This window comes from Ovis aries, chromosome 26, assembly GCF_016772045.2.
Source record: "Ovis aries strain OAR_USU_Benz2616 breed Rambouillet chromosome 26, ARS-UI_Ramb_v3.0, whole genome shotgun sequence".
Classification (NCBI taxonomy): Eukaryota; Metazoa; Chordata; class Mammalia; order Artiodactyla; family Bovidae; genus Ovis; species Ovis aries.
In genome coordinates this window covers 34,928,000-34,955,396 of record NC_056079.1, presented here as the reverse complement: position 1 = coordinate 34,955,396, position 27,397 = coordinate 34,928,000, and the positions used below count along the sequence as shown (strand labels likewise).

Sequence of the window (27,397 nt, the reverse complement as noted above, 5' to 3'; positions counted from 1 at the left end):
AGTAGCGTGGGACAGAATGACGTTTCCCACACAGATTTTTACTTGGTTTCCGTACATGTCGGATTGCTTGACACTTTTCAGAGAGCTTGGTGAGGGCAGAAGTTTATATTTAGTTTTTACATTGATGTATTTCCAGAACCCAAATCACTTTGTGGTGTTAACTTTTTTGCTTGTGTTAGAGATGGTGATGGGTTTGTATTTACCAAAAACAAAAGCAGAAATGGGAGGTGACCTTGATGTTGGTAGTTGTAGTTGAAGCCTGCTCTATTCTTGCCTTTTACCCTAATACAAAAGCCTTTATGTGACAAAAAATTACTCAGGGGTGACAGACCTTGACCTTATATCATGTCAGGTTATAACTACAAGGAATTTCAAGGACAGAAATACTAAAATAACAAGAGCTATGCCAATGGGTGTGAAGATTAAATGAAATCATGTGTGTGAAACACCTGCTGTACTTCTTGGCACAGAATGAATAATCAGAAAGTGTTTATTTCTTTCCTCTCCACTATTAACTAACACAGTCATTGGCTTGGGAATAAATTCATGCAGAGAGCATAATATAGAAGAAATTATGTTGGATTTACATTCAGGGATCTGAATTCTCACCCCATCCATATCCCTCATTATCTATGAAACTTGGGCATTCACTTTTTATCATCTACAAAATGTATTTATAATTATAATTTCCCTGCATTCCCAGTGGGGTTATTGTGAAGATCAGATGACTTCAGGCACGAAATGATGCATGAATGTAAGGCGCCTTTATTTTGGTCCTCCAAGACACTTGTGGTCCAGGCATCCCTCTCCTGGGATGAGAGTCAGCTGTGCCTTTGGAGGTCGTCAGTGCTGTTGGTTTTAGCATTTTAGGCCCATTTTCTTGTGATCGTACAAGGAACTCAGCAGCCACCTTGAAACACCATGACTTCTAACTAACTGTACAACATCATAATATCCAGCTTCCTCTATATTAACTATCTCTGGGTAACAGAGTATCCCCAAACTAAGGCGCTCCCAACAGCACATATTGGCTATCTCACAGTCTGGGACTTCCCTGGTGGCTCAGATGGTAAAGTGTCTGTCTACAATGCTGGAGACTTGGGTTCAAGCCCTGGGTTGGGAAGATCCCCTGGAGAAGGAAATGGCAATCCATTCCAGTACTTGCCTGGAAAATCCCATGGACAGAGGAGCCCGGCAGGCTGCAGTTTATGGGGTCGCAAAGAGTCGGACACGACTGAGCGACTCCATTTCACAGTCTGGGAACCGGGAATGGCGTGTGACATAGTCTTATCTGAAGGCTTGACTGGGGCTGAGGCATGTGCTTTCAAGACGGCATACCGACTTGGCTATTGGCAGGAGGTCTCTGTTCTCATTACGTGGCTCTCTCTCCATGAGATGCAGCCAGCTGCTTCCAGAATGAGAAATCCAAGAGGAAGACACAGCACCTTGTGTGACCAAGTATTTAAGGTCAGACACCATTAACTCTACCGTTTTTCCTGTTTATTAGAAAGGAGTCAAGTCTGGCCACACTTTAAGGGGAGTCTGAGCTGAGACTCCTCCTCATGAAGGCAGGCGTGTGAACAAATATGAGGATGAATTTGAAAGCCACCACACTTCCTTAGAGTCAAAGTTCATGAGCAGTCCCCTAGGATATCATTTGAGTATGAGACAGTCAGTGCTCCTGATCCGTTTAGCATGGGGACAGCATCTTCCTTCTCAACCAACTTCAACTGCTTGCTCAAGTTCTCCCAGTAGAGTTTGATTTATGTTTATTCGTATATTCTAACATATGGTCTCCTTTAAAATAAATGGCAAGAAGGGACACAGTGCCTAGTTCAGAAAAGAGTTCAATGAATATGAGTTCAGTGTATTGCAAAACCCCTAGTGGAAGTAACTTATCAGATCCTTTCCAGGACAAAGGGTTTTGGTTTTGTTTTTTAAGATTTTTTTTTTTCTGATGTGGGCCATTTTTTAAAAAGCCTTTAATGAATTTCTTACAGTATTGTTTCTGTTTCATGTTTTGTTTGGTTTGCTGGTCATGAGGCATGTGGGATCTTGGCTAACTGACCAGGATCAAATCTTAACCCCCTTCATTGGAAGGTGACATCTTAAGCCCTGGGCCACCAGGGGAGTAAGACACAGGTTTTAGGAAGCAGAGGAGGGAGAGAACATGAGGATTTGAAGAGTAGGTGCAGGGATGGGAGACAAAGGTCCAGCAGAAAAGGACATGGAATTAAGCACCCAAATCCCAGTTTTATAACTGCACGTGTTTATGGAAGGTAAGATCGGGAGGCCCGGAAGCGGACTGCAGTCTCTGACAGTGGCAGTAGCAATAGTGGCTTGATGGATGGGAAGAGGACCGTGAGAGTGGGAACCTGCCTGGGGACATCTCTCAGACCTGGCGAGAAAAGAGGTCTCTTCAGACTGGGGTAGGGAATCCAGCCCAAAGCAGTTAAGTGAGTCCGGTGAGAGGGAGAGAGGGTTATGATGCACAGGCTTTCCAAGTAGATTTGGATTTTGGAGAAACACCATGCTGGAAATTCATCTCAGACATTTCAAAAGGCTTCGATGCCACGACAGACTTGGCTGTCGATTAAGCCGGTGTTTATCGAGCAGCAGTTGTGCGTTGAGCACCATTCCTTCGGTGTTCACATTTATTATCTCATTCGATCCTCACGAACCCCATATAGGAAGTTTTATTATTATTCTCCTTTTATAGGTGATTAGTCTCTGGGAGGTCCTTGTTCAAAGTCACCTAGATAGCAAGGGAGAGAAACTGGGCTTTTTGAATCCAAGTTTTTACACTGGGTTATATCACAAACTTCCTTTCTTAAAATGAGAAATTGCAAATGCAGATACATCCTGGAATAACTAATATTTCCTAAGATACAGCATCTCTTCTTAAATAAAAAACCAGTGGAGAGTAACCTCCAGGTCCATATCATTTCTTGAAAAGAACCTTGCTCTTGGCAATACAGTTTTATGATAGTAACATTTAACCTGGTGACGACTTTCTTTTAGAGTTTCTTACGCAAATCCACGTCTTTCCCATTCAGAGACAAGGTTGTATGTTCCCTACAACAAATTGCACATCTTTTACAAACATCCAGGCTATACTTAGTCCATCCTCCACTACACAACAGCTCATAACAGCCTAATTACCCAAACAGTCCACAAAACAAAATTACAAAATGTCCAGTATTTGACGTATGGTTATATTTTAAATTGACATGTCAGAAGTACAATTCTGTACCTGTCTTACGATCCATACCTGTCAGAATAGGCTTATCCTCCATTATTCTTTCAAGGAAACAAAACATTTTCTTTCTTGATTTTTTTTTCTTTTAACTTTTTATGTTGTATTGGGGTATGTATAGCCGATTAACAAATAATGTGACAGTTTCAGGTGAACAACATTGGGACCCAGCCATGCATACACATTGACACCTTGGTCCCTATGTATGAAACACAATATTTTCTCTCTCCCTTGGGTTTCTCCGGGACCTTGTTGGAGCCCCTGCCCTCCAAGCTTGTACGCATCCATTCTTGTGTTCATTTGTATAGTCAGTAAGCATCTCTCATTCACGCTGTCAATGTGTATTCATTGAGCACCTGTTGTGTGCTGAGCACTTCTCTCATCACCAGTGAATCCTTGCTGGCTGCAGGCCAATCCCTGTGCTCAGCTCTCTGGACACAGAGGTGTTGCGTTGGACGCCACGAGCCCATGCAGTATAGTGGGAGGTGTGATGGCATTACAGCTGGGGTGCCGTGGACACATGCGAGCGTTTACTTCTCCAAGATTAGCAGTGCTATGGTTAGTTATAATATGCAATACACTATTTTTATATATGATGTATCATTTTACCCAGGGGTCATAAGACACCTTGGAGAGGATGCGTCTGATAAAAAGGAGGCTTTCGCCCCATGATCAGAGGCTGAGAGAGGGTCGAATGTGCAGAGATATTCCTGGGGGAACAGCTGTGAGAGGAACTGTGGGGTGGTCCAGGAGAAACTGGGGAAGTCGTTGGACCTCCCGGCTGATCTGGGGTAAAGGAAAGAGTGAGGGAAGATGGTAGAAGTGACCCAGATTCCTGTCATCCGAGGAAATCACTGGAAGACTGAGAGAGGCTGCCTCAGGGCTCCCTGCCTTCAGGGCAAGGATTGGCCTCAACATATTGGCTGCCCTCTGTCTCTGTCTGGGAGGAACAGCCCTCAATTGTGGTCTGGGAGAAGCCATCAGAGCTCTGTACTCAGGCCCCTGGGTCTGAGGCCACCCTCCCCGTGGGTGGCAGGTCCCTGGGGCACGTTCCCTGTAGTGACTATGAGGCCAGATCTCCGGACCAACAGGGCCGATTATGCAAAGTGTTTGCTTAAAGCAGTTTTGTACCTTTCTGGCGATCTCCAAGATCCATCCGGCTAATGTGCATTTTGATGGGGAAATGAAGAAAGATGAAGGGCAGATGTTGAGAAATACTGGGCTGGCTCAAAAGTTCATTTAGTTTTTCATAACATCATACAAAATAACCCAAATGAACATTTTGGCTGACCCAATAATAAGCAGAGATGTTCAGTAGCTCAATCAGAGTCTAATGTGTATATCTAAGGGGTTTAGGCAGGGAGGAGACATTGGAGAGTTTTAAGTAGGGCATATTAAGTCACTTCAGTCATGTCTAACTCTTTGCAACCCCATAGATTGTAGCCCGCCAGGCTCCTCTATCCATGGGATTCTCCAGGCAAGAATGCTGGAGTGGGTTGTCATGCCCTCCTCCAGGGGATCTTCCCAACCCATCTTACATCTCTTGTGTCTTCTTCATTGGCAGGCAGGTTCTTTATCACTGTTGCCACCTGGGAATCCTTTTAAGTAGAGAAGGGTTTGAATAAGTTTTCTTTCCTCCAAAATGAATCAGTAGATGGGTTGGAAGATAGTAAGAAATAGGGAAAAGAGGTAGAACAGGGGATGCTCTGGCCATCCCAGTAATACCAGAAATGGAGAAGCTCGAAAGGCATGTGGAGGTTAGAATTAACATCACTCAGTCACCAATTGTGTGTGAGGTGTCTCTTGTTTACAGATTTCTGGCTTGCACACTAGACAGTGGAGACATCCCCTCAGCTATGAGGGACTGCATGTAGAGACAACAGTTTGGGAAAAATGAATGCTCTTTAGATAATAATGCATTTTATTCAGTAGATCCCTCAGCACTGATTTACACAGACCTGGGTTGATAACTCAATGCATGAGATGCACACTGGATTTGTGAGCTTTACTTGCTTGGGAGGCATTTTAACAACCCCTGCAGGGTCAGTGGTCACCTCAAATCTTATAAAGAGGGGAGTTGAGTAAGCTCCCTTCCCTTGCATCTTGGTATTGATTCTGACCTTTGTCTACTTAGCAGAAGTCAGTAAGCAGAACAGCAGCATGAATTTCTCACCACATGGATGAGGAACTTACCAGCCTGCCCCTGTCTTCCTCTGTCCCTTTGGAGACCTGCATCCTTGCTCGCTCCAGGCAGGTGCATGGGGGTGGGGGGTGGAAACTGCAGACACTGGTCATGAGCACCCTCATCTCTGACAGTCAGTGATGGACGGACGGATGGAAACCTGTGCTCCTGGACCCAGCAAAACACAAATCACCCACACAAATCACCAGAATCTCTAGTAAAAACAATGTGCTTTCATTCCAGACTTCATTTCTATTTTTTAGGTTTCATGACATTCATTCCAGCAATATAAAGATTCCCAAGCAAAACTGTATGTATAAACCACACTGTCTTGGGGCAAAAGAGAAGAGAAAGAGAGATGGTTGTGATTCTCTGGGGAATATGAAGATGGTTTCAAAAGAGCATTTTTAAAGCACTTACCTGTCTCAGGAGGTGCCTGAGTACTTTTGCTACAGAGTCCGAGCTCCATCTGCTCACCACACAGTGGGCCAATAAATCAGGAGATGAGGTATCGGGACAGGGAATAAAGACTTTATTTGGAAAGCCAGCAGACCGAGAAGATGACGAAACAGTCATCTACAGAACTACATCTGGCTCCTACAGAACCATCTCGTTAGGATCTGGATGCTCACTTCTTTTATGGAACAAAGAAGGAGGGAGATGAAGAGGTAAAGTTGAAAGGTCAGAAGATGTTGCAAAAATCTCCTGGTTTTGACCAGATTCTGGGAGGGCATGTATTAATTTCTTCTTTCCTGCAGCCATTCACGAGTGGATCTGATCAGGATGTTTCCCGTGACCTAAACAAAGGCATTTGAGGTTAATGCTTAGTCATGCGAAGCAGGGTTCCCAGAGATGGGCCATTATGAACTCTCTAAGTTATAGGCAATATTCCTTTATGACAAACCTATAGCAAACGTGATAGAATACAAAGATTCAAGTGAAATAGACAAATCCAATATGGAGTCAGATTTATTCTTTCCTATTGCACTTTGTATCATTTTTCCTTCATCTTCCCTGTCCTCCTTCCTCTCAAGTTCCTTAAAAAAAAAAACAAAAAACAAAAAAACATTACTGGAGTATAGTCGGCTTTACAGTGTTGCGTTAGTTTCTGCTCTACAGCAAAGTGAATCAGCTATACATACACATGTATTCCCTCCTTTTTGGATTTCCTTCTCCCTTCCGTAACCACAGACCATTGAGTAGAGTTCCCTGTGCTATACAGTCAGTTCTCATTAGTTATCTATTTTATACATCAGTTGCTTCAGTGGACTGCAGCACACCAGACTTCCCTGTCCATCACCAACTCCTGGAGTTCGCTCAAACTCATGTCCATCAAGTTGGTGATGCCATTCAGCCATCTCATCCTCTGTCATCCCCTTCTCCTCCTGTTTCAATTTTTCACGGTATCAGGATCTTTTCCAGTGAGTCAGTTCTTCGCATCAGGTGGCCAAAGTACTGGAGCTTCATCCTCAGCATCAGTCCTTCCAATGAATATTCAGGACTGATTTCCTATAGGATGGACTGGTTTGATTAGCTTGCAGTCAAGGGACTCCCAAGAGTCTTTTCCAGCACCACAGTTCAAAAGCATCAGTTCTTCAGCACTCAGCTTTCTTTATGGTCCAACTCTCACATCCATACATGACTACTGGAAAAACCATAGTTTTGACCATATGGACCTCTGTTGGTAAAGTAATATCTCTGCTTTTTAATATGCTGTCTAGATTTGCCGCAGCTTTCCTTCCAGGGAGCAAGTATCTTTTAATTTCATGGCTGCAGTCACCATCTGCAGTGATTTTATACATAGAAGTGTATTTATGTCAACCCCAATCTCCCAATTCGTCCCACCCCTCCTTCCTCCCTTGGTGTCCATACATTTGTTCTCTATATCTGTGTCTCTATTTCTGCTTTGCAAATAGGTTCCTCTGTACCATTTTTCTAGATTACATATATATGTGTTAATATGCATTTTTGTTTTTCTGACTTATTTCACTCAGTATGGCAGTTTCTATGTCCATCCATGTCTCTGCAAATGGCACAGTTTTCTTTTTATGGCTGAATTATATTCCCACTATATAACACATATATATATATGTACCACAGCTTCTTTATCCATCCCTGTTGGTGGACTTTGAGCTTGCTTCCATGTCCCGGCTATTGTAAATAGTGCTGCAATGAATATTATGGTGCATATAGCTTTTGAAACTATGCTTTTCTCCGGCTTTATGCCCAGGAGTGGGATTACTGGGTCATAGCTCCATACTGCTTTCCACAGTGGCTGTATCATTTCCCCAAAGAAGACATACAGATGACCAAGAGGCACATGAAAAGACGTGCCTCATCACTAATTACTAGAGGAATGCAAATCAAAACTAAAATGAGGTATCACCTCACATTGGTCAGAATAGCCATCACCCCAAAATCTACAAACAGTAAATGCTGGAGAGGGTGTGGAGAAAAGGAACCCTCTTGCACTGTTGGTGGGAATGTAAATTCATATAGTCCCTCTCCTCCTCCTGTCTTCATCTTCTTTAAATTCACTAAATCCTCAAGGATGAGGTCACTCCTAGGTCCAGAGCACAAGGATAGGTTTCCATCTTTCTCACCGTGGAAGTCTGAGAGGCCCTGCACCCACCTCACTGTCCTGCCTCCAGCTCTCTTGTTCTCCCTCTTGCTTCTCACCCCCTTCCCTCAGCTCCAGACCTGCTCTCTGCCTCCTTATTCCCCAGACACCTCCACAGAGCTCTGTCTCAGGCCTGTTGCCCTTGCCCATCCCTGCCGCCCGATAAGCATGGCAATTTCCCCACACGTGGGAATGGCCAATCCCCTGGCTACTCTTAACATTCCCAACTCCAATTCCTGCTTTGCTTTCTTCTTTTTCATGGTCTCTATTGCCTCCACGATACCATATAATTTACTTATTTTCATCCACTGCCAGCCTCTCCTTACCAAAATAAAAGGCAAAGATTTTTGCCACTTTGATTTCCTCAAGCACACTGCAGCAATGCCTGGCTCTAAAAGGGTGACTATTAAAATCCCCATCCATATTCATACTCATCAGCTGCTAAATATTAATTATTAATGGTAATTAATGGATATTCATAGGACAGGGCTGAGAAAGCGGGAACAGTTTCCCCAAGTCACCTATTTAGGAAAATGGCAAGGCTGAGAGTCAAATCCAGATCAGTGTCTGGCCCATGGTCAATGACCTTTTCAGTGCTGGGTGGTTTCCTTTCTCTCTGAATGGCCAGCTCCATAATTTCCTATATTCAGGGAGCGGTTTCTGTACAGGGGTTCCTGCTATCTAGACTGCGTGGTGGTCAGGGATCTGATTGAGAGAAGCCAAAAAAGGAGAGAAGGGTGCTCAGCAGCCAGCCTGCAGTGGTCTGCGTGCTTCCAGGAGTTCAACGCAGGTGCCTCGGGAGACTGCTGGAAACCTTCCCGACACCCAGGCTGGATGGCTGGACCCAGACCCTGGGAAAACCGGTGCCACGTGCAAGCCACCCAAGGGTTCCACTTTGACTGCAGGCACAGATGTCTAACTGGAGTTTGCTGATTATTCACATCAGCTGCTTTCCCATTCAGAAAGAGGAATTAATCAAAATACTTCAAATGATGCACCTTGAGAAAGGTCACCCCTTTATCATGATTGCATTTCCATATTTGTTCCCTGTTAGTCTGCTGTGTGTGTGTGTGATGCTTTAAAAACACTGTGGTCTGCTCAGACCCACCCCTGGTGGTGGGGTGTGTTGGAATCTGTTCAGAGGATGTGCTGGAAGTATCATCGAGCTGTATTTAGGTGCAGCTTGATGGACTCCACATGGCCTACATTTCTGTCGCATCTGTTCGAGCAGAGCTTCCCGGCCTTTGCAGCTCACAGGGAGCCTTGGAGAGCCACGCTGGGCTCCTCTCCCTGCTCCCTTACCTGCCAGTCACCAAGGAGTAAAGGTCATGGGCTGGAAGCATGTAATCATGCTGCCCCAGGAACTGGTGCTCGCCCCTGGAGACCATTAGAATGTGATTCATTTCTTCACTCTTTCTTCTCAAGTATTAACAAAGTCAACAGAAAAGGCTTTTCTTCCCCACCAGGACTTGCCAGCCCTGGATGAGAGCAGTCAGCATGAATTTTAATCAGAGAGTCTGTTTTCCAGCCCTGAATTTGCCATAATCAATTTCTTTTTGTCTATTAATTGAAAGCGAATATGTGTAGGATTTGACAACGCATGGATCTGGCCCCCTGGGAGTCCGCTGGCTCACATTCTGGGCTGAGAAGGCGTGGGCCTCACCACAGAGGCCGAGCTTATGTAAGAGGTCTGTTAGAAGACGGTGCGTCTCTTGTTAAAGCGATTCACCCTGTGGCTCTTTAAATGGGTCAGCCAGTGCTGTAAATTAATTTACACAAAAGGGAGTCACATTTTCTCCTTATTTATTTTTATTCTTTTAGTAATGAATCTATGTAGGGGGTGAGATGCATAGGATCTCCTTACCCGAATCTTTCTTTTTACTGTGTCTTGAGTATTTCCAGCTACTCTACCCTGCTTACCTTTTCTGGGAGTGTGAATGGCATGGTGCAAAGACCACGCCCCCCTGGGTGACTCTGCCTGGGTCGTGTGACTCCTTTCTGTGATCAGAAGCACCCCAGAGGGATGGCGTTTGAATGGGGATACATAGATCTTTTTTGTTTGTTTGGCTGAGATTTAGTGAGGGTGTGTCAGTGTTTCTGAGGATTACTGGAACCAGAGCAAATCATTCCTTGGTTGTTCTCTTCTGACTTGATCTTCTATAACATTTTTCCTCCCACTTACTGACTGTATTAGTTTTGCTGTTCCGTTGCTAAGTTGTGAGCGACCCTATGGACTGTAGCCCACCAGGCTCCTCTGTCCATGGGATTCTCTGGGCCAGAATACTGGCGTGGGTTTCCATTCCCTTCTCCAGGGGATCTTCCCAACCCAGGGATCAAACCGGGGTCTCCTGCATTGCAGGCAGATTTTTTTTACCATCTGAGCCTCCAGGGAAGCCACAATTAATAATAGTTAGCTAGGACTGCTATAATAAAGTACCACAGATGAGTCGTTTCAACAGCAGCGATTGATTGCCTCCAAGTTCGGGTGGCCAGAAGTCCTAGATCAAGGTGTCGGAAGGACCCTATGAAGGTGCTAGGAAAAGGTCTGTTCCAGAACTCTCTCCTAGCTTTGGCTTGTTCCTTGGATTATAGGAGCAAAATTTCAGTTTCCACATGGCATTGTCCCCATATCTTTGTCCAAGTTTCCCCCATTTCTAAGCATACTGGTCACACTGGAATTGAGGCCCTTCCTACTGCAGGGTTAAGATTACCTTGTCTTAACTTATTACTCCTGCAATGACTACTTGCAAATAAGGCCACATTCTAAGCTCCTGGAGGTTAGAACTTCAACACACAAATTGTAAGGGGAGTGGGTGGGGGGCACAGTTCTGTTCGTAACACTGGCCATTAGTTATCTGTTTTTCCTTAATGAATCACCCCTAACCTTGTCGCTTTATAAGAATCCAGGTGTGGTTTACCTGGGTTTTCTAGTTTTCTCCTAAGATTTCCGTCAAGGCTTCCCTAGTGATGCGTCAACTTCCACGTGGTTGTGGGCAGGGTCTAACTGCTTGTGACTTGTCAAGACAGAGATTTCTGTTCCTCGCTAAGTACTGACCAGAGACATTTCTGGCCATGAGACGCTCACAACCATCTGAATAAGAAAGCAATAGGATGAGAGAGTTTGTGAGGGGAAACGGAAACCACAGTCTTTTCATAGCCTAGTCTTGCAGTAATACTGTACATGTCGTATATACTGGGCTTCCCTGGTGGCTGCAGTGCAGGAGGACACAGGAGATGCAGGTTCAATCCCTGGGTCAGAAAGATCCCGTGGAGGAGGGCATAGCAGCCCACTCCAGTATTCTTGCCTGGAGAATCCCATGGACAGAGGAGCCTGATGGGCTACAGTCCATAGGGTTGCAAAGACTTGGACACAACCAACACGGCTGAGCACGCATGCATGCCCATCCTATTCGCTAGAAACAAGTCACCAGATGCCCACACTCAAGGTAGGGGCATCATACATGGTCTTGGTACCAGAAGGTGGGGGCCTTTGGAAGCTGCTCTCGATGGTCTGTTCTCTGAGTCATCCTCATTTTTCATGAAATCTAACTTCCCGGGTAGTTCAGGTGGCAAAGTTCGATCCCTGATTAGGGAAGAGCCCTTGGAGAAGGGCACTGTGAACCACTCCAGTACTCTCGCCTTGAGCATTCCACTGACATAGGAGACTGGTGGGCTACAGTCCATGGACTCACAAAGAGTTGGACATGACTGAGCAGCTCACACACACACACACAGGAATGCATGCTTGCCCCTGAATAATTTTCTTGGCCCTCTTCTTACCAGTAGAATTTCTGGGTTCTGATGGCCCTTTCTCATTTTGTACTGTGTCTACTTCTTTTAATCCAAAATGACAGTATTTATGCTAATATCATTTTCTCAAAAATACCGAAACTTCTGTAAATCTTATAGGGGTTCAGGAACTGAAGAGCCTCTTGATTACAGTGAAAGAAGAGAGTGAAAAAGCTGGCTTAAAACTTAACATTCAAAAAATGAAGATCAAGGCATCTGGTCCCATTACTTCATGGCACATAGATGGGGAAACAATGGAAACAGCATCAGACTTTATTTTCTTAAGCTCCAAAATCACTGCAGTTGGTGACTGTAGCCATGAAATTAAAAGATACTTGCTCCTTGGAAGAAAAGTTATGATCAACCTAGACAGCATATTAAAAAGCAGAGACATTACTTTACTGACAAAGGTCCGTATAGTCAAAGCTATGGTTTTTCTTGTAGTCATGTATGGATGTGAGAGTTGGACCATAAAGCTGAACACCGAAGAACTGATGCTTTTGAACTGTGGTGCTGGAGAAGACTCTTGAAAGTCCCTTGGATTACAAGGAGATCAAACTAGTCAATCCTAAAGGAAATCAACCCTGAATATTCATTGGAAGGACTGATGCTGAAGCTAAAGCTCCAATACTTTGGCCACCTGATGTGAAGAACTGACTCATTGGAAAAGACCCTGATGCTGGGAAAGATTGAAGGTGGATGACAGAGAATGAGATGGTTGGATGGCATCACTGACTCGAGTTGGTGATGGACAGAGAAGTCAGGCGTGCTACAGTCCATGCGGTCACAAAGAGTCAGATATGACTGAGCGACTGAACTGAACTATAGGGGTTCATTGTACTAGAATAATGTCACACCTACAAATCTCTCCGAGAAAAGTCTTTCTCTAGCTTTGGGTCCTATTGAAAAAATCACTGGGACAATCTGTAAGACACGCCTTCAGTCTCTTTTAAGGCTGCTGGGCTGGACCCAGTAACAGCTCATTCTTTGATCCTTTTGGAGTCTCAACCCAGTGTCATGCAGGTCTCCTTCAGCTCTGTCCCTTGACCACATTTTTCTGACAGTGCTTAGAAATCATTTCTGAATTTTAGCATCTTTTTCTGTCCAGAGACGCTGAGAATTTTCAAAGCCATCTAGTCTGGGTTTCTTTTCGTTTAACAGTTCTTCCTTCAGTTTCTCACTCTTAGCGTTTCCCATAAGCAGCAAGATGAAGCCAGGTGGCACCTTCAGCATAGCTTAAGAATCTCCTCTGCTCAGTCACCAAGTTCATTAGTGCTGGTCAAGACCACCTTATGAGGGAGAAACTATATTTTAGCATCCCTCCCATGCATAATTGTGAAATCCCCCCACACCCCCTGCTCTTTCCTTCCCCCTCCCTCTTGCTTTCTTTGCCCTTTGCAGCCCCTGGCTACTCAGGCCAAGGTTCTCAGCATCCCCAGTCTAACAGACATCTTGTTTCCAATAACTCAAGTCTGCTAGATTCAAGTTCTTGGGCACCTGCAAATCCTTAGTGATAGAGATTCAGCATATAAACAAACAACTGATGACGGTGTAGTTGGCTAATATGGTATTCCCATAACACTATATCAGTTAAAATGTATAAAACAGTCTTTAAGAAGCAGTCAAGTTACATTACTCTAAAGCTATAATTCTAAGGATTTACATTTAAATAGCTTTTCCCACTCACTTTATCATTTAAAAGGGTTTTCATTAACCTACTTATTCCTCACAAATGTCCTATGCAGCAGATGTCTTTTCCCCAGTTTTAGGGTTTGCGAACTGGGGCTCAGAGAGGTCAAGTCATTTTTTAATCAGTTATACGATTAAACAAAAATTCTTGGAGCGTAGTTGATTTGCAATGTTGTGTTAGTTTCAGGTGTACAGCAAAGTGAATCAGTTCGTACATTTATCGACTCTTTTTTGTGTTCTGTTCCCATATAGGCCCTTACAGAGTGTTGAGTACAGTTCCCTGTGCTACACAGTAGCTCCTTATTAGTTACATATTTTACATATTATTGTTGTTGTCCAGTCTCTAAGTCCTGTCCAACTCTTTGCAAACCCATGAACTGCAGCATGCCAGGCCCTGTCCTCCACTATCTCCTGATAATTTGCTCAAATTCATATCCACTGAGTCAGTGATGCGCTCTAGCCATCTCATCCTCTGCCACCCCCTTCTTTGGCCTTCAATCTTTCCTAGCATCAGAGTCTTTTCCAATAAGTCAGCTCCTTCCATCAAGTGGCCAAAGTATTGGAGCTTCAGCTTCAGCATCAGTCCTTCCAAGGAATATTCAGGGTCGATTTCCCTTAGGATTGACTGGTTTGATTTCCTTGTAGTCCAAGGGGTTCTCAAGAGTCTTTTCCAGCACCGCGATTCAGAGGCATCAGTTTTTCAGCGCTCAGCCTTCTTTATGGCCAACTCTCACATCTGTGCATGACTACTGGAAAAAGCATAGCTTTGACTATATGCACCTTTGTTTGCAAAGTTATGACTCTGCTTTTTAATACACTGCCTAGGTTTTTCATAGCTTTCCTTTCAAGAAACAAGTGTGGTTTAATATCATGGCTACAGTCATCATCTGCAGTGATTTGGGGGTCCCAGAAAGTAACATGTGTCACTGCTTATACTTTCCCACTTCTATTTGCCATGAAGTAAGGAGACTGGATACCATGATCTTAGTTTTTTTTCTTTTTTTAAGGTTGAGTTTCAAGCCAGGTTTTTGACCCTCTTCTTTCACCCTCCTCAAGAGGCTCTTTAGTTCTTCTTTACTTTCTGCCATTAGAGTAGTATACCTACATATCTGAGTTTGTTGATATTTCTCCCAACAATGTTGATTCCAGCTTGTGATTCATCCAGCCCAGCATATTGCATGATGTACTCTGCACAGAAGTTAAAAAAGCAGGGTGACAATACACAGCCTTGTCTTCCTCTTTTCCGAATTTTGAACCAGTCAGTTATTCCATGTCCACTTCTAACTATTGCTTCTTGACCAATGTACAGCACTTTCTTAGGAGACAGGTAAGGAGAATCCCAGGGACGGGGGCGCCTGGTGGGCTGCTGTCTATGGGGTCGCACAGAGTCGAGTTGGACGTGACTGAAGCGACTTAGCAGAAGCAGCAGCAGCAGCAGCAAGGTGGTCTGGAACTCTTAGCTCTTTAAGAATTTTCCACCGTTTGTTGTGATCCACACATTAAAGGCTTTTGAGTAGTCAATGAAGCAGAAGTAGATGTTTTTCTGAAACTCCCTTGCTTTCTCCATGATCCAACAAATGTTGACAATCTGATCACTTGCTTCTCTGCCTTTTCTAAACCCAGCTGGTACATCTGGAAGTTCTCAGTTCATGTACTACTAAAGCCTAGCTTGAAGGATTTTGAGCAGAACCTTGCTAGCATGTGAAATGAGTGCAGCTGTGCAGCAGTTTGAACATTCTTTGACATTGCCCTTTTTTGAGATAGGAATGAAAGCTGACCTTTTGCAGTCCTGTGGCCACTGCTGAGTTTTCCAGATTTGTTGACATAGTCCTGTGTCTATGTCAATGCCAATATTTCAATTTATCCCTGCTTCGCCTTTACCACCTGTAACAACAAGTTTGTTTTCTGCATCTGTAGCTGTATTTCTGTTTTGTAGATGAGTTCAATTGTGCCTTGTTTATTTAGATTCCACATGTAAGTGATGTCATATGATATTTGTCTTTCTTGGTATGACAATTTCTAGATCCATCTATCTTGTCCCAAATGCCATTATTTTGTTCTCTCTCTGAATAATATTCCATTGTACGCATGGACCACATCTTCACTCTCCACTCACCTGTTGATGGACATTCGGATTGTTTGCAGTTCCTGACTATTGTAAATAGTATTTCTATGAACTTTGGGGTGTATATATCTACTCCAACACATGTCCAGAAGTGGGATTGCCAGATCATATGACAGCTCTGTTTTTAGTGTTTTAATGAAAGCTCCATACTGTTCTTCCTAGCAGCCCTGCCGGTTTACATTCCCATGCGCAGTGTAGGTGGGTTCCCTTCTCACTGCATCCTTCCAGCGTTTATTGTTTATAGATTGCTTGATGATCGCCATGCTGGCCAGTGTGAGATCGCACTTCATTGTGGTTTGATTTGCATTTCTCTGACAATTATTGATGCTGAGCTTCATGTGCTTTCTAGTCGTCTGTATGTCTTCTTTGGAGAAATGTCTGTTTAGATCTTCTTTCTAGAGTCATTTAGAGTGAGGGATCAGGGTGAGTAATTTCACTGGGATGGCCCCTAATTTGGGCTGATTTCTCTCCACCTCATTGAGTTTCCCTATCAGTGTGTGTTTTGCTTTGTTTTGGTCCAGACCTGAGTGCCCTGGAGGGGTGCTACCAGTGTCCCCCAGAGGCTCTCCACGAGCACATGCTGGCTAAGAATTGGTCCTCTTCTTCAGCCTGTCTGCGCATTTCTAAGCTAGAGTTTGGCTCCATTGGAAATGTCCTGACAATTTCAGTAGTGAATTTGGGTATCTGCTGAAAGATTTGGCTGTCTCTGTAGCTGATGCTGATTAGCAAAATAAACTCTGAGTGTGAAGGGAAAATAAATTGAAAAGGAAAGGAAAAAGTATAGAAGCCTCTCTATCTGTGGGTTTGTCATTTTGGAGTTTGTGATCATTAAGATGGGGCTGACAGAAAACTGCTGAACTCGGAACTGGGTGACTTACAGGGCTGCACTTATCTTCACTGCAGTGACCTTGGCCCAGCCGCAGGATTCCAGCATGACGGGGGTGAAAGGGCCTAGAGAACCAGTCTGTCCATCTCTTGATTGAGTCGCTGAGAAAGCTGAAGCTTGGGGAAAGGGCACTATATTTGCAGTGTAGATACTGAGTGCTAAATCCAGGCCCAGATCTTAATTTAATGTCCTTTCGGAGGTCACTAGTTTCACAATGCCATGGTTTGGTGTTTTGATAAGAATATAAGAATTGCCAAGTAACTTCTTATAAAAATTGCATTGTTATGCTATTTCAGCAGGCAGGCTTGGGTACCAGAGTCCTCTGTGACCCCATGTTGCCTCCATCAGCATCCTTCTCTCCTTCTTCATCCTGGCAGCTCCCCTCCTGCATGCTGGCTGCATACCATCCCACCATCCTTCCTGGTTATCCGCTCAGCAACGTGCCTCATAAGGCCTTGCTTCTCAACGTTTTATTTTTTTTTGTGGGCGGGGGAGCTTTTTGTTTGTTGATTTATTTTATTGGGGTATAGTTTCTTTACAATGTTGTGTTAGTTTCTGCTGTACAACAAAATGAATCCGCTGTAGGTGCATATATAGCCCCTCTCTCTTGGACCCACTGAGGAAATGAACCTTAAGTTTTACTCAATTTTAATTATTTTGCATTTGAATACTGCATGCTTATACTGGGTACCATGATGGGCAGCCTAGTCTAGATCGTTAAGCTTTTTGCTGTTGTTGTTGTTGCAGGAGAGGATGTTGAGAACTCATGAAATATTAGCGTTCCTCCTACCCCCAGCGTCTTTATGTCATACTTCATGGTTTCCCATGACCGTTCACTACTCTAGAAACACACGGAAGAGCCGCCCTTGGCTTCTATTGTAGAGAGCATATTTCTCTTCAACACCCTGTCTCTGTTCCTGTCTGTTATGTAAGGTACAGTTATTGATTTAGCTTAAAGCGGCGCTCATGTAACAGAGTAAGTAATACTAATACCAACAGTGAGAGCTTAGTGATCACAAGAGAGGACATTTACTTATTGCTCCGTGTGCACAAGGTACATGATACTTCCACGTGTTAACTGATTTTGTCTTTTTTATTAATAGATTTTAAAAATGGCACATTTTTTTCATTTTTAGGCTACACCACACAGCATGCAGGAATCTTAGTTCCCCAGCCAGGGATCGAACCTATGTCCCCTGCATTGGAGATGTAGCGTCTTAACCACTGAACCACCAGGGAATTCCCATCTCATTTAATCTTGAAGCAGCCCCACAAGCGCTATGCTGTTATGAATATTATGTTGTTCCCACCTTAAGGATCAGGAAATAGAGGCAAAGGCCGTGGGTGTCATGAGCGTCAGGCCTGGGGTGTGAGGTCTCCAGCACGTGATGGCAGAGCTCTCTCTCTCTCATAACCACAGAGCTGCCTTGACTTTGTGCACCACCGCAGAGAAGCTCCCAGCCCGCCCCCTGTCCCTGCCTGGGGCCTGGCCCACACGGAGACAGGGCTGGGCTCTGCCCACTAAACCAGAAGCAGAGCCGGATCGGTTTGCTGCCGCAGCACTGCAGTATGCTTCTGGCACTGGCTGCCTGGAGTCTGCAAAGCCTTCAGGAGGTGAGGATGTAATCTTCCATCAGACCACCCTCCCTGCAGACCCCAACTGCAAGATTGGGGATCTCCTTGCTTTCTGCACTTCTGACCATGTCTACAACTTCCGGGGCCCCTACCACTCCCTCAGGTTAGACAGTTCACTCACGGGAACTGCAGATCTCAAGAAAACACTGCTGCTGCTGCTGCTGCTAAGTTGCTTCAGTCGTGTCCAACTCCGTGCAACCCCGTAGACGGCAGCCCACCAGGCTCCTCCATCCCTGGGATTCTCCAGGCAAGAATACTGGAGTGGGCTGCCATTTCCTTCTCCACAAGATCAGACTTATGATTACAGTTTAATTATAAAGCAGGGGTCCCCAGCCTCCAAGATCTAATGCCTGATCATCTGAAGTGGAGCTGATGTAATAATACTAGAAGTAAAGTGCACGATAAATGTAATGCCCTTGAATTATCCTGAAACCATCCCCCTCTCCCCTGGTCCATGGGAAAATTGTCTTCCATTAAACCAGTCCCTAGTGCCAACAAGTTTGGGGACCTTTGTAAAGCATAGAAATCAGGACCAGACCAGATGCACCGGGTGAAGTCTGTGTGCTCCTGGGTGCAGAGCTCTTGCACCCTCTCGTTGTGGAATCAAGGGGCACCACCCACCGTCCTGGCACTCTGATGTATTCACCAAGGAAGCTTAACTAAGCTTCAGTGTCCAGAGTTTTTATCGGGGCTTCACTTTTTTTCAGTATAATGGACTGAGTCATCTGCCACATCACTGACCTCAGTCTCCAGCCACCCTCCCTTCCTCTGGGGTCAGAGTAATAACATTTGGCTGAAAGCCCCAACTCTCTAATCTCCTGGCTGGTCTATCTGGCATGGCCAGCCCCCACCCTGGAATTATCCTGGGATTTACCAGGCATCACCTTGTTAGCATACACTGTCAGAAAGTGAAAGTTGCTCAGTTGTGTCTGGCTGTTTGTGACCCCATGGAATTCTCCAGGCCATGGAATTCTCCAGGCCAGAATACTGGAGCTACCCAAGCTGTTCCCTTCTCCAACACTATCAGAGCCTGTCATGAATAACAAATTTACTCCTATCAGTTGGGAAATTCTAAGGGCTCAGGACCTCCACACAAGAATCTGGGACAAAAAATCTGCTATATTTTGTATTATATAGCAGCTACATCAAAAGTGTCTCTTTCGGCTGACTAAGATCAAGGATAAGGACCTTTGAATTTCTACATTTTAGTGGTTACTGGACACAATTATACATGTTACCTCATTTTTCTTATCTATTAGTGATTTTTTTGGCAGATGCATGCATTGAGACTAAATAAAATTAAAAATGTGGTCCATGAATATCCAAGTAGTAGCAATTGGTGTTGAAGTTTAAAAACGAAGTTTCCTAACTTTAAATCAGAAGTCCCTTGCATCTGTAAGAAGAGGAGTAGAAGAAGATAAGAATAGAGATATGCTTTGAATTCTTAATTGTGTTTCTTATCTAAAAATGCAGCATGGAAGCGAACTTGGCCAAGATGGGTCAGGAAAAGAAGCATGTGAGAATCTGAAAGTGAGGCTCCTTCCCTAGAAGACAATTGATTCTCTCTCCAGTTTTTCCTCCCGGGTTTATTTGGAGAAGCTGATGCATCAATAAGGCCTGTGTCAGGCCTTATCCCAAGCACTGAAAATATAGAAACAGAGTCCTGGGCTTCTTTGCAGGGTGGGCAGAAAGTGTATGAAAGTTGGCCATAGGATGTAGTTAAGAAAACAGTAGTGGAGGGACTTCCCTGGTGGTCTAGTGGTTAGGAATCTGCCTTGCAATACAAAGGACATGGGTTCGATCCCCGGTTGGGGAAATAAGATCCCATGTGCTGCATAGCAAAAGCCCACACACTGCAACCACTGAAACCTGGGCTCCACAACTAGAGAGTCTGTGTGGAGCCACGAAAGATCCCCTTTGATGCAATGCAGATCCCGCTTGCTGCAACTAAGACTCAACACAGCCAAATAAATAAATCAGCTGGTTAACTACTTGATCCATCTGCAACCTTAATTAGAAGAAAAAAGAGGAACATGTTTAGGATGGGCAGCTAATCAGGATGGGACTGGGGTAAGAGGGAGTCAGCAAAGATCTCCTGAGGGAGCTAAAGTAGGAGCTGGGGCTTAGAAACAGAGATTTACAAAGCCTACAGTGTATCCGGAAATGGTACTGGACTCTCTTGCTTCAAAGTAGGAGGTGGATGGGTCCTGGTGATGCCCTGAACCTAAAGCTTTGCAGGATCCTTGCCCTGTTAGCATCTGCCTCAGCTATAGCTGGACCGCCAGCATCAGAGGAATGGGGTTGCAAGGGTAGCAGACCTCAGGAATGCTGAGGGTATATGGGGGTGCTTCAGGGTCCATGGAGCTTCTTATCCGTACTATGAGGACTTTGGACTTCCCTGGGGTCTCTTCTGCCACTAACATCTTGTGATCTTGATGAAAAATGTTTTGCAAAGCAAATGAATAAAGTAAACAAGATTATAAAGAGAATATTTGCCTTCTTAAGGGGATAAATTGTTCTCAAACACATCAGGAGCCTTCATTTGCATATAAACAATGCAAATTCTGTATAAGCAGAGGAGGCTTGTTTTCTTAGGTGTTTTGGTAACTTAATTACAGATCAGTCTTTTCAATTTTGTTACTCTAAGTATATTAGGAAGTGGAAGAGCTGCATTCATTTTAAATACTGTTTACTTCAGAATAGTCGCAGTTCCTTGAATGTTCAGACTATCTGCATTTTCTCTGAATTAGTCTGGATCTTTGTAAGTTATTTCTATATTTAATGGATTATAAAATATATGAGATTTACTTTTCTAAGAAGCTTTGGAGAAGTTCCCCTTGCATAGCCCAGCTGAACCTCATCCACTCTCAGTCAGCGTGGGTTGGCTCAGGACACCCAACAAAGTTCATGCAACCTGTTAGGATACAAAACCCTATCTGTTCTTTTAACTTCCAGTGTCTTGTGGTCTTTCTGTATCTTTCTCCCCTTATAATTTTGAGTGCCCCTGTATCAATCAGACTACATAGACTTCCACTAATAATAATACTTTGCAAATATTTTCTGTGTTTAGACAAGTTTTGAGGATCATGGAGACAGCATCATGCATGGAACAATGCTGTCTTCCTCGTCCACTCTCTGCCTCATCTCCTTCCCCCCTCCCCCTTATCTTCTTTCTCTCCTCCCCCTTTTCCCCCACCCCTATTATTCTCTCCATTCACCCCTCGCAGAAGCAAAGCACACTGCACCCCTTGCCTTAGGTGAAGCAGTTTACCAATCACTTTCTGTAGCTTGGACATTTTCTTGGGATCCTATTCTCTGCTCCTGAGAGGCAGCTCAGAAGATTCCAAATCCTTTTATTTTGTTACATCTTGTCAGGATTATTTCCTGAAAGGATATCGTGAGCAAATATGCTTCTACTAAGTGGGATGAGAGCACGTGGCATGGATGAGCTCCCGGGGGGAAGAAAGACACTGTAGCAGCACGTGGGAGCCTGGCAGGTTCGGAGACCTCAAGCAGGTCTCTATGGTCAGGGTTTGGCGTGATCATGAAGGTGACCAACAAAAAGATGGAGATGCAGGAGAAGGCGGTGGTCACATCACAGAGGGCTTTTGTGATTGTATTTTCTTCCGGTAGGTGACGGGAACCTAGGGTTAGTATGATTGCAGAGCGAGGAGACAGCAGGGTGGTTGCAAAACTTACCAGCTAGAAGATGGTACAGTGTCAAGGTCCAGAAATAGGGCAGGGGCAGAGCAAATAACCCTTGGGAGAGCAAAACGAAGCCAGTCAGATTTACAGTTGATTGGTTATGGGGTGAGGGAGAGAAAGAAACAGGTCAGGAAAAACTCTTGAATTTCTGCTCTGGATTCAAGTTAGAAAATGTAGGGAAAGCAAGACTAGAGATTGCTGATGTTCGATTAAGGAAATATGATTCAATCTGGTTTATTGTTGTCGGTGTCTTAACACCTTGGGCAAAGAGAGCAAGCCCTTGGAAGTCCTTTTAGGCACAGGCAGTGGGCTGAATAAGTTCAAAGTCAGCGACTGTCCGGAAACGTGTCTGTGAAAGATTTTGGAACGTAACTCCTCATCTGATGGATCCTGGGCGTATCATTTCAGATAAGACACGGCTTAGAGCTTCATGGTTCATGTCACTGCAAACTGCTGCTTGGCTGTCAGAAACTGGGCTTAATCAGAACTGAGGATGTTCTGTTTTGCTTTTTGATTGGTTTATCAAACAGTGTAAATTCAGCCTGGGGGTAATGATTCATTTCATTTTCCCTTACTCACTGCTTTAAAGGCACTTGGTCTGAATGCTTTCTCTACTTCTCTCTCTCACCTTGATAATACCTAAGAAAACTGTGTACATTTCTGATCATTTTCAATGGTGAGAACAGTTTAATTTCAGCATTTAAGACTCCTTTTCAGGGATTAAGTCTTTATCAGACAGCATTACACTTCTGTCTCACAGCCCATTCAGAGCATCTTTACTCTCCAGACCTGTCAGGTCAGATGGGTGAACGGTGTGATTAGTGGAAAGAAAAGCTTTTTACCAACTGGTCCTGCACATGCGACTCTTCTCTGGCTGGGACTTTGAAATCCAAGACCTGTTTTTAAGGCCATCCCATGTCTTTTTAGGGCTTCCCTGGTGTCTCAGACAGCAAAGAAACCACCTGCAGTATAGGAGACTTGATTTTGATCCTTGGGTGGGGAAGATCCCTTGGAGAAGGGAATGGCAACCCACTCCAGTATTCTGGCCCAGAGCATCCTACGGACAGAGGAGCCTGGTGGGCTACAGTCCATGGGGTCGCAAAGAGTTGCGCTCGAGTGACTAAGCATGCATGTACACATCCCTTTGGGGGCAGGAACTCCAACAGGACTGGGGATCATGGAAGCCGCCCTGTGTACTGATGTGGAAACTTCTCTTGAAAATCAGAGATACCCATCGCAAGTTGTTCTAAGCTTTTCTGATTGCATTCTAAAATCTCAAGAAAAGTCCCAGTAACCTTTAATTACAGGGTCTTATTTTTTAGATAATGAAAGAAAAGATCACATTGTCACCATTTTTACGATGATACAAGTCAAAAATAAAGTGAGTTCTCTTTGATTGGTATGAATACAATGCAACAGAAATTGTCTCTTCAAACAGAATCACATTGAAGGCTGAAAATAAAGACCATCCCTGCCCACAAATGGAAGCTATGTACTGAATTCTTTTTTTCCCCTATGCCTTTCTTCAATTTTCTATTTAAGGAAATTTCTGAAAATACATGAATTATGCAGCTTATCTCTCAGATGAGAAAGAATTTTCTCCTTGGATTGGATGGCTGCATATTTATTAATAGCAGTAAAATTTTCCATGTTCTTTTGTATCAGATGGGATGCTGACTAAACTATTAAGGAGGCTTTCCAGCAATAATAACAGTAACGGCTGAATAATTATAAAAGCTGTATGGAATTGAAAGGCATTTTAATTTGTCATTACTTCTATGTTTCTAGGAAGGATCTGAATAATTATTCTGCCTATAAAAAAGAAGAGTGTACCATTTTTCCTCATTATGGGATTATGTTCTTAGTATGACACTTTTACTATAAGTTTTTTTAAAAAAAAAAGAAAAACCAAAACCTCTCTTGTGATTTCTCCTAAACGATGTAATCATGATTGAAGTCTGCTCAGCTAGGAATATATTTGGTCTTCCTACTATTATGTGGACATACTGCACTTCAAACTCATTTTCATTTGAAAAGTGTTCATCTTTGCAGTTTTAAAAAATGCGATTATACTTGTTTGCTTAGTGAGAACTTCCAACCTCTCTGTCACATTAATTCAGGAAGATGACAGGGACTGTAGAATTTCCTTAGGTCATGACCGGATGGTAGCAGACGCTGAATGTGAGGTTCTAAAACAGTCTCTTTCTTTTTAGAACAACTATTAAAAAGCATCTGTGGTTACCAGGGTCATTCCAAGGCAAAATTTCAAAGCTATTTTTACCGCCCCTCCCCCCACAAATGCAAGTAGTTTCCATTTTCATTTGGTCTGCATTATCCCAACAGCATTTAATTCTTATTCAGATCCTAAGAATATTCTATGACAGCACTGTTTTTGGAAAATAAAATTTCAAGATATGCTGTGTGCTTCTAGGTGAGTAAAAGAATTTTCCTTTGTGGTGTGTGTGTTTTCATTTATCAGATTTCTGCTAAGATATTTAGATCTCAATGTTGAACAGGAAAATCTATGCAAAGATTCTGACCTACTCTAGCACATTGTCACCCTCGCTCCTAAAATATAGCCTTGGGGTAAATGGAGATTGTTAAAAGATACAATTCGGCAGGCTGATTGCGGACAGAAGAAACCTTCCTTAGTGTGAGAAAAATCCCTTTCATGTCTTGTCAACAAGCTCTTTCCACCTTTGATTTTGATCTTTCCCAGGATTCGACTCCCCCTCTTGACAGCTGGTGGCTGTTCTGGTGACTTAGCCAAGTTTAGCCTCACTGCTCTCACCTTTAAAATGGGGAGAAATGACATTCACGTTAAAGGTGGTTGAGGGGACTACATTATAACGTAAAAGTAGTGTGGGACTTCCCTGATGGGCCAGGGGTTAAGACTCTGGGCTTCTACTGTAGGCAGTGTGGGTTCCACCCTTAGCTCCGCAAGTTCCACATGCTGCCCCCACCAATGCAGCTAATAATAATAATCAATGTGGACATTTTGCCACATGGTAGGAATGTAATATATGGAGACATCTTTTTACCACAAAGAACAAAGACTAAAAACCTGTTTAAAAATTGGTTATCTATTTGCTTTCAATCAATACTTTTTGAGAGCAAAACCAGAAGCAATGTTTTCCTATTTAACTGAAAATGCCAAATGAACTGAGAAGAGGACTTATAATTCTTTGAAATCTAAATGCTATAAAATTATTCTTTCCTCCCAAAAGGAGGGCTTTGCAATGAGTGAAACCTGGATCTTACAGATGGGTATTTGCAATACACCGTACATAAGATTCAACTTATTATTTTCATTTTCGTAAGAACTTTCAGAATGAATTTGGTGGCTGGTTTGCCAAAGTAGAAGTAAAGTTTTTCTAGTGCATACACAGAAGTGACATTGGTAATTGAATTAAGATATACACAGCTTATTGAAAACTTAAACAATTCATCCTATCAATTCATCCTTACTTTAATTTGATGGCTAAAGTGGTGTGGGGGTTGGGAAGAGCTTGAGAGAGAGGGTGGGTGGGGAGAAGATTGAAATATGTAATTATGAAAGAAGATAAAACAGTGTTTCCTTCTGTCTTACAGCCTGAAGAATAAGTAGTAAGAACATCAATCAAGAGATGAGAAAAAAAAGTCAGGATTTTCTGCCTTGGAGAAATGCTTACCAACCACCAGAGGAAGATTTGTTCACGAACAATGAACATTTCTCATGAGGATTCAGATGAACATAGGACTAATCTTAGTTTTGGGGAATGAATGAGCTTCCTTTCTTTCTATTTTTTTGTTTTTAATTTTGTGGTAAGCTATGATATGTGGATGGATTTTGGAAAAATTCTTTCCTGATAATATATTTAGCACATGTTCTACATCATAATCCTATAGCAAACAGCAGGAGCATCATTCAAACTTAAAGACAGTGGGGAAAAAAAATCTCAGTTTCCAATTTATTCTCAGATTTCTTCACCATGTAATTATTCTGTTAACTCCTTGCTGGTGGAAATGCAAACCACGTCTATCAAGAAATAAACTTTATTTTTTCATCGTGTTGAACACAATTGGTGGCAACGTGCACAGAACCTGACCGATATTAGTAGAAGATACGTAATGGACACAAATTCTCATTTCACCTTCAAAAATACGAGCCAGCTTTGCCATCCGATCAAGAATAAGGAGGGTAAATCAAGGAGGAATCCTCCTTTTTTTTCTTTTCCTGATCATTCAAAGAACAGTTTCTCAAGGTTAAGCCAAGTCCTCTTTTGCAAGCTGCCAAAATAATAGCTTAGGAAAAGAATTAGTTTGCCTGCATGATGATCCTCTTAGGCAAAAATGTCTTAATAGCAGTTGACCTCAATGAAACGTTTTCCCAAAGGCATTCATGAAAAGAACCATCAGCCCCAGAATGAGAGGGAAATAAAAGAATGTTTTCTTATGAAGTTGGCCTGAATTGCGGATGTTCACGTAGGGCATGGAGGATTTGGAAAGAAATGGGGGATTTCTGCACAAATAACCGCCTTGGACATTGAGGTCACCCGTTTCTGTCTTTGTCACTCAAGTCCTTTTGCTGAGCTGAGATTCAGCCACTCTGGAGAGAATGCCATTGGCCAACATGGCAGACTGGAAAACCGTTCCTCTCCGAAGGGGAATGTCTCTGAGGTTGAAATCTCTAGGTTGAAATCTTCTCCATGGCAACTGGATTTGTAGTCCTGCGGGCTCACTGCAAAGCTGGGCATTTACACTCTAGTCTGAATGCTTCTTAGAGCCCTGACTGAGGTCGCCCTTTGTACATTGTGACCACAGGGCCTAGTCTCCCCATGTCAGGGTTTTCTGGGTGTCTGTGATTTTTCCACAGAGACCTAAGGTGGTTACAACTCGGCGAGCAATAAATGAAATGACTTAGGGATGCACAGTGTCTTTACGGAGGTGTTTGCAATTTGGCCCTGTTTTCTGGAGAAGGGTCCACTCAGGAGAGAGCAGGCTTGTCAGTTCCTGTGACTTCAGAGAGAGCCAGCCCCGCCAGTCACACCAGCCACGGTCTGTCCCGTGGGAAGGAAGGAGGCTTTGATAGGAAGAATCTATTTTTCTGTTTTGGAAAGCACACCACAGAGCTACAAACTTCCCAGGATGACTTTTCTTTGAATGTGTAAAATCAAGCTTTCTTTGTCAAGTCTGCTGTAAAATAAGCACTAAGTAAAAAAAAAAAGAAAAAGAAAGAAAAAAAAATTTGTTTCTGTTTGTGTTCACAGTGTTTTTTTAATTATTGTTGTCAATAACAATATAGACACACCAATGAATGTAAATCTCTTTTGCTTTTCAGAGAGGCTGTGCCAAACCCTTTATAGATATCAGATTATTTTAGAATTCCTTATCTAGATACCATGGCTCTTTGGTAATCTGTCAAGTCCAAGTAAACACCGTACCAGAGGTCTTGTGGCTTGTTTTCAAATTTCTTTATTTCTGTCCATGCAAATAAAAGGAATGATCATTCCTGTGTACCTTGGAGGTGA

At 43.4% G+C, this 27,397-nt stretch overlaps 1 protein-coding gene across 2 annotated transcripts in view; it reads left to right on the top strand.

Moving 5' to 3' along the window:
- ZMAT4 (zinc finger matrin-type 4) overlaps window positions 1-27,397 on the top strand; it is a 373,991-nt gene extending 346,594 nt beyond the window's left edge. Inside the window, exon 7 of one of the 2 annotated variants that reach the window (XM_027962641.2) lies at window positions 25,479-27,397. In XM_027962641.2, coding sequence (XP_027818442.1) covers window positions 25,479-25,494 — 16 coding nt within the window. In that variant the 3' untranslated portion in view covers window positions 25,495-27,397. The other variant, XM_027962639.3, reaches the window with a different exon arrangement.